Source organism: Aythya marila (genome assembly GCF_965140915.1).
Source record: "Aythya marila genome assembly, chromosome: 5".
Lineage (NCBI taxonomy): Eukaryota > Metazoa > Chordata > Aves > Anseriformes > Anatidae > Aythya > Aythya marila.
This window is the reverse complement of record NC_139046.1, coordinates 10,027,787-10,034,856: the sequence shown is the minus strand read 5'-3', so window position 1 is coordinate 10,034,856 and position 7,070 is coordinate 10,027,787. Positions and strand designations below refer to the sequence as shown.

The 7,070-nt window shown below is 46.4% G+C and overlaps 1 protein-coding gene across 1 annotated transcript in view; it reads left to right on the top strand.

Annotated features, from left to right (window-relative positions):
* Window positions 1-1,296: 1,296 nt before the first annotated feature.
* ASPG (asparaginase) overlaps window positions 1,297-7,070 on the top strand; it is a 45,076-nt gene continuing 39,302 nt past the window's right edge. The window contains exon 1 of the mRNA XM_082760501.1: window positions 1,297-1,460. Coding sequence (XP_082616627.1) covers window positions 1,313-1,460 — 148 coding nt within the window. The 5' untranslated portion in view covers window positions 1,297-1,312. The remainder of the gene's footprint in view (window positions 1,461-7,070) is intronic.

Below are 7,070 nucleotides of genomic sequence, written 5' to 3'. Positions count from 1 at the left end.
TTTTGCAGGCTTCTGATATGTTACTTGTTCTACTGCTCTTATTGTGGTCCATGGAGACCATTCCAAGTAACTCTTATCTTTAATGAAGTCATTACCAGGCAGTATTGTCCCAGACTCTTTGTTTGTCCTAAGACATGTGTATCAGTAATATCTTTATTGATGATTTGGATGAGGGAATTGAGTGCACCATCTGTAAGTTTGCAGATGACATCAAGTTTGGAGGTAGTGTTGATCTGCTGGAGGGTAGGAAGGCCCTGCAGAGGGATATGGACAGGATGGGCTGATGGGCAGAGGCCAATGGGATGAGGTTCAACATGGCTAAGGGCCGGGTCCTGCACTTTGGCCACAACCAACCCGTGCAGCCCTACAGGCTTGGGGCAGAGTGGCTGGAAAGCTGTGCAGAGGAAAAGGATCTGGGGGTGCTGGTTGATGCTTGCCTGGACACAAGCCAGCAGTGAGCCCAGGTGGCCAAGAAGGCCAGCAGCATCCTGGTTGTGTCAGGAATAGTGTACCCGCAAGACCAGGGAGGTGTTTGTTCCCCTGTACTCTGCTCTGGTGAGGTTGCACCTTGAGTACAGTTTTGGGCCCCTCAGTACAAGAAGGATGTGTCCAGACAGGGGCTCTGAAGCTGGTGAGGGGCCTGGAGCACAAGTCCTGTGAGGAGCGTCTCAGGGACCTGGGGTTGTTTAGTCTGGAGAAGAGGAGGCTCAGGGGAGACCTCATTGCTCTCCAAATACCTGAAAGGGAGTTGTGGGGAGCTGGGGGTTGGCCTCTTCTCACAGGTAACCAGTGATAGGACTAGAGGGAATGGCCTCCAGTTGTGGCAGGGGAGGTTCAGGTAGGAAATGAGGGGACATTTCTGCTCAGAAAGAGCAGTCAGGCATTGGGACGGGTTGCCCAGGGAGGTGGTGGAGTCACCATTCTTTGGGGTGTTGTTAAAGGAGAGGTTGGATCTGCTGCTTAGGGACATGGTTTAGTGGGTGACATTGGTAGTAAGGGGATGGTGGGATCAGATGATCTTGGAGTTGTTTCACGATGCTAACGAACTATTCTTTGAAACTGAAGGCGTACAGAGAAGGGGAAGACCCAGGGCTCCTCCCCGCGGGGGTGACCCCCAGCACCCTGCCCTGTCCCCACATCCCCTCAGAGCCCGGCGCGGCCCCACAGCCGCCCTTCCGTCCCCTCAGCGGGGCTCTCCCCGCCTCCCCGCACGCCCCACCCCGGCCGCCGGGGGCGGGAAGGGGCGGCCCCCGCACCGCCCTATAACTCCGCTTGTGGCCGGCCGGGGAGGTAGCGGTTCCTCGCAGCCGGGATGCAGCGAACCCTAGGCAAAGCCCTGACCGCCCCCCAGCCCCAGGAGCGCCCCCCGAGCCCCGCCGGCGGCTGTAAGGCCTCCAGCGAGGCGCGGGTGCTGGTCATCAACACGGGCGGCACCATCGGCATGGTGCAGGACGACAAGGGTGAGGGGGCTGGGGGGGAGCGGGGCGGTGGAGCCCCGGGTACCGGGGAGGTCGCTGGGTGCAGCCCCCCGGGAGGGGATGGAGGTTTTGGGGTGTGTGGTGGAACCAGCCGGGCTCGGTGGGGTGCCCCAGCTGCCCCTTTGGGTGCAATGAGGCTGCCGCTTTTGTAACTAAAACCTTGCTTTCAGCCGCTCTTCCTGGCACGCGTTATAGTTCAGCATCCCGTGTTTTCTCGTAGCTGCTCAGAGCAGCATCAGAAGGATGTTCTCCTCCTGCTAGTCCCGTCTTCCTGTCAGCGGGTTGTTTCGGCAGCCCGGCTGGTAGGTGTCCTGACAGGCAGCTGGTTACAGCAGGTTGTGGCAGAGAGCAGCGTGTCTCCTGAAGCACCAGCCCTTTCTCTTCCCCCTCCCTTCATGCACTGAAAATGAAACCAACGTGATTTTACTAGGCACACGGCCCTTTTTTAGTCCCAGGAGAGTAACCGTCCCAGGCTGTCTGGTGAGCATGTGCCTCGCATTCCTACCAGGAAGAGCGTGGCCTCTCGTGGGTGGCAGCCACGCCAAGGATTTTCAAGTGGTGACCTGAAACACGCAGCTGATGCGAGTGTGGCAGCCAGCATCATCCTGCCAAGTGTCACGCCAAGAAAGATCAGGCACAGCATCTGTGCTTACCTGCCCCCGGGCAGGCTCCTGCTGCTCTCCTTCCAGCTCTTGATTTCCTTCAAGAAATCATTGAAGAGTTGGGCTTTACCTCACTGAGGCAGACTGAGACTTTAGTTGAAGAAAAGGTTAGGCATGCCAGCTCCCCTCCCACAGCTGAGAAGTGCTTGAATCCCAAACTGAAGCCTGAGATGTCTTGATTGACATATTGCCAGGATTTTAACTGAAAGCTTCATAAGTACATGCTTTATATTTTCAGGTGCCCCTAAATATAAATGGGCAGGTGCATGAATGCACCTAACAACCCCTCCAGCCCCAAAAGTGCCATCTAAGTGCTGCTACAACCATACTCAGCAGGCACAGATCCCAAGGGATACCAGGAGCATCAGCTCAGTGACATGTCTGGGGAAAAGAACAGCTTTTGGCCATATCTGACTTCCTGCAGGGCTGCGTATTTACCAGCAATGGCATAAAGGGAAAGGGGGTGATGTATAGTTGGGAGAGATGAGGGTAGCGAGAATGAAAGCAGTTTGATTTAGGTGAACATCCATTCAGTTTTCTTCTTTACTTCATAGGCAGTGGAGCATCCCAGGGCTACAGAGTCTAAGTTTCTAGTTTCAGAAATGAGGGTGCTTCTCTAACCTGCTACAGAATTTCAAACCCTTGGTTGAAATAACATTTTGGTTACTCATTTGTAGGACTAAAACACTTGGGGCTTCACCTCAGAGTTTTATACACTAAATTTGTTTCTAATGCATATCCTGCCTTAGAAGATGGTGGTTGGCTGATCTTTATTGTACAGAAGATGTGTTAAAGGGTTGTTCTGCTTTTTTTTTTTTTTTTTTTTTATGTCTAATTGCATTTAACCTATCAAACGAGCCTGAAGTATGACAATTCAAAGAAAAATGTCTGCAATTCAGATGACATGTAATCACTTTCCTCTGTCTGTGTTGCATACACTGAAATCACTCCCTACTTCAATTGTTTGTTCCCCAAACTTCTTTTAAAGAAAATAAAAATGACGTCTTGTTCTTTTATAAACAACCTCCATAACCTCTTCTGATCTTGTGTACTTTTTTGATTTTGCTTAACGAGTGTCAATCATTAAAGCATGTGCAAACAACGTAGCAGTTATGATCCAATGACTGGCTACATCCTGATGAGGTTTTCACCCTGCTTTTTGTACACAGATCGAGCAGCAGAGCAGCTGGAGTACCTCTTTAAGAATATTTGGCAGTCCTTAGTGTCCAGGCAGAAACCAGTGAAAGGGCCTGGGAAAGGCAGCGTGCTTAAAAAGTTAAATAAATAAATAAAAAGCAATGCTTGTTTCTTTTATTAACCAATGGACAGAAAGCACCTGTTTACAGCCATACCTTAAACTGTAAGTGTTTTATTTCAAGCAAGGTAAACAGGAGTGGCTTCCTCAAGTACCATGAAACCTTTTATAGCTGCAACTGCTCGAACTGTAGGATGCAAGCTGATTCTACCTAACTAATTTCCATCTAGGCTTACAAGCTTTTCTTTCCACTTGCTGGAGAAGACGTCTGACATGTCTTGGAGTTTTTGAACTTACTGTACGTCTAGAGCCTACCTCTGCAGGAGTCTTTATCAGGCAATAGGTGGTCTCTTTCTGTTTGAGTGAGGTGACAGCTCATTTGCAGACTCTCCCAGCATTCTTGTTTTGCTGTCAAATAAGCCCTTTCAGTGCATGTTTTAAATTTCTTCCTTCTACTGCCTTTCTCCTACAATGGCTTCTTTTGGGTTATCAATAGTTTAGTTCAGAAAGAATCTTAGCGAGGTTATTGTGACACTAATCCCTGCATTAACACCTTCAGAAAGGTGTTTTCTTCAGGCTCATGTGTGGGCTCTGCTTCATAGCTTTTACCTGAAATAGTGAGGGGGGAAAAATACCCCAAAAAACAAGTAGAGCTAAGCTAAATCCCTTTAGGATTGCGTGGAATAGTCTCTCAATTAATTATGTCTTTTCTAGACATAGGAGACTGCCAAAGGACTGACTGCTGTTGTCCAAATGGGCAGTATGCAACGCTTTTCTAAGTGAAACCTTTGCTTTGAAACCTTTACATTGCTTCTGAAAGTGCCTGGCACTGCATAATAAAAATTAAATAAAATAAATTTGTTGGAGAACACTCTGCTGCTCTGACTTTACAAAGCATGTTTTATAGACGTCACTGCTTTGGGGATCTATCACCGTAGATTCATATGCTCTTTGTCTTGATATTCCCATAGGAATAAAACTGGTTTGGTGAAGTCCTTTGTGTGCCTCCAGACAGAGAATTTGTCTTTGGGGGTGATGCCCTGTAATCTGAAGTACAGTACACTTCTTTCCCCTAACTGCTGTGGCTTCTTGCATGCAGAGCTACACAGACACAGTTGGATCAGAATTTTTCAGCTCCCCATTCTCTGCTGCAGCACGGGCTGCAGGATATCTTGATCAGTAAGTGGCTACAGCTGTGTTATCTCTAATAATGGAGTGAATAGCAGAGTCCTTGGTGGCAGACAGAACCATGCTTATTCTCCTCAGCCACAGGTAGGTGTTTGCTGTTCTGCCTCCTTGCATCTGCTTTGTGATGCAAGGCTGGGCCAGCTAGAGAGGGAAGGACAGAAGCTGATGAGAGGTACTTGGAAAAAATGCACATCCTGCTTCTTCTCTGCAAGGGTAAGGTTGCTTCAAATACTTGGTTAATGAGTTTGGCTCATGGAAGATGTTTTCCATGCCTAATAAAGTGGAAGTGTTCTTAAAACAGTTGCATTTGAGTTCCCCTGCCTTTGCTTCTTGAAGCAGAAACCACCATTAAACATGGACACATCTAGGGGACTTTGTAGGTTGTAAGTGGGATGTTTTGGATCCATTTGAAGAATGTCTTAAAAAAAGGTTTAAGTACAGTGCAAGCAGGTACAGAAAAATGGGGTCAGATCTGTGATTAAGAGAAGAGATGAGGAACAGTCACTAATAGGGAAAGGACTTAAGAATGTTAACATACATCAGCTTCCACTTCTTAGGGCAAATACCAAAAACTAAACCATCTAATCCACTGTCGATATTCTGAGCAAGACAAGTATTGGCCAAACAGAAAAATGATCAGGAAACACACAGAAAACACTGTGAAACTGTGTGGGCTGCGCTTCAGAGCCAGAATGACTCTGCGTCCAAGTGCAGCGACCATTGGTGAATAAGCTAGGAACATCTTTAATAGGAATAAGCAGGGATTAGAAGTGAAGGAACAAAACATCCAAAGCGTAAAGCATGTTAAGTATATTTTGTAAAACAAAGTGTTCCGTCAGGAATCCAACCCAAGCCACTCAAGGGCTGTTGCCATTCTGTGAGGAAGCTGGCTATGAAAAGGCTCGCTGCTTCATTTAGGGCAAGCCAGGAAAGAAATTGAGGAGTTCTTAAGGATTTTCCATCACTTGGGAAAGTAAACAGACCCCAAGTAAAGCAGCCGTGTGTGCACTTTAGCTAATGCTACAACTGTTTCTCCATATTTTGGAGTATTTTAAATAACAAACCTGTTGTTTGAAGGTGAAACAAACAAAAATAGATGTGAACTTGTGTGACAATCATGTTTAAGCAGATGGAAGAACTAGGCAGTAGAAGAGAATTACCTAGTCTCAAATTATGAATGACTAGAACTAGCAAAAGCTGAATAATGAGGTTGGAGAATTTGTTTGCTGTCTGAACAGGTGGCATAAAGCAGTCACTGAGATTAAACAGAGCAGGACAGTAGTGCCAGTGGAATCTTGAAGTTGGAGAGAAATGCCTTTGGTGGAAACTACCTGAATGAAGCGTGTCTCAGAAAGTCAGATGTAAGAAAAATAGGGTGACTTAGGACTGTGGACCCTAGAGTTTTGGTTGTCCTGCATCAAGCAGGATCCTGGGAGAGGAGTTCTTGGCTCAGGTGAAGGAAAAGTAACGGCAAATTAAAAAATACCTGGAGCACTACAATATAACATCATAATTGAATTATTATAATCTAATTGGAATATTACTGATCCAGAAACTTGTGATGTACTATTGTCACTTAAAGACATGAGGGTTACTAAAGCTTGAGATATACAAAGTTCTGCCCCACAAAATTTAGACTATAAATGAACATCCCTCTTTTTTCCCAGCTAACCCCAGGAGCTAAAATGCAAAGATGTTGTTTATCCTATCAATATCAGAGCAGTCACGAGTTAGGTTCACAGAGGAACACAGTTCTGTGATACTAATTGTAACATGAAAAATTTAGGTGCCTCTCTGTCTATCAGAGAGCAGCATGTGGCTTCTGTTTCAAATAGCCATTTGCAGCCAGAACACCTGCAGATCCAGCAAACCCTAAATGAATTTAGGCTGATTTCAGCCCCAGCCATCTTCAGAGCTACTGCCACAGAGCAGAAGACAACATCAGGAGCTCCTGAACAGAGGTTAAGATGCGTCCATGCTTCCACTTACTTTTCTTCAGCAATTTATGCACCTCCTCTGCCTGTTGTCAACTACGGTGTTCAGTCCTAAACCTGCTGGTGGAGAGCACCTGTCCCAGACAGAGGGATAGAGAACTTAGCACTTAAGACCCTTCTGGGAAACTAATGTTTCTCTGCTTTTATAAATACTGATCTTTGTCTGTATCCGTCAATACCCAATACCTCCTGGGGTTTTGTTTTAGCTTTCTGTTTTATTTTTTCCCCTCTATGCAAATACTAGTGCTGTTGACAGTGAGACATAATGTGCAGCTTTCCAGTAGAGTCATGCCAGTAGCTTGCTGCTTGTGTCAACACATCTGTAAGCTAAGAGGCTTAGGCAAAAATATCACAGCTTCCTAGTACAAAATAATGTTCAGGGTTTTGTAAATACCCTGCCACTGGATAGGGAATAGCTGCGGCAAATGTAAGAGATTTGTAACTTTTTGCTATCAGTATTTCTGCACAAACATCAATTTCAAATAGGTAACAC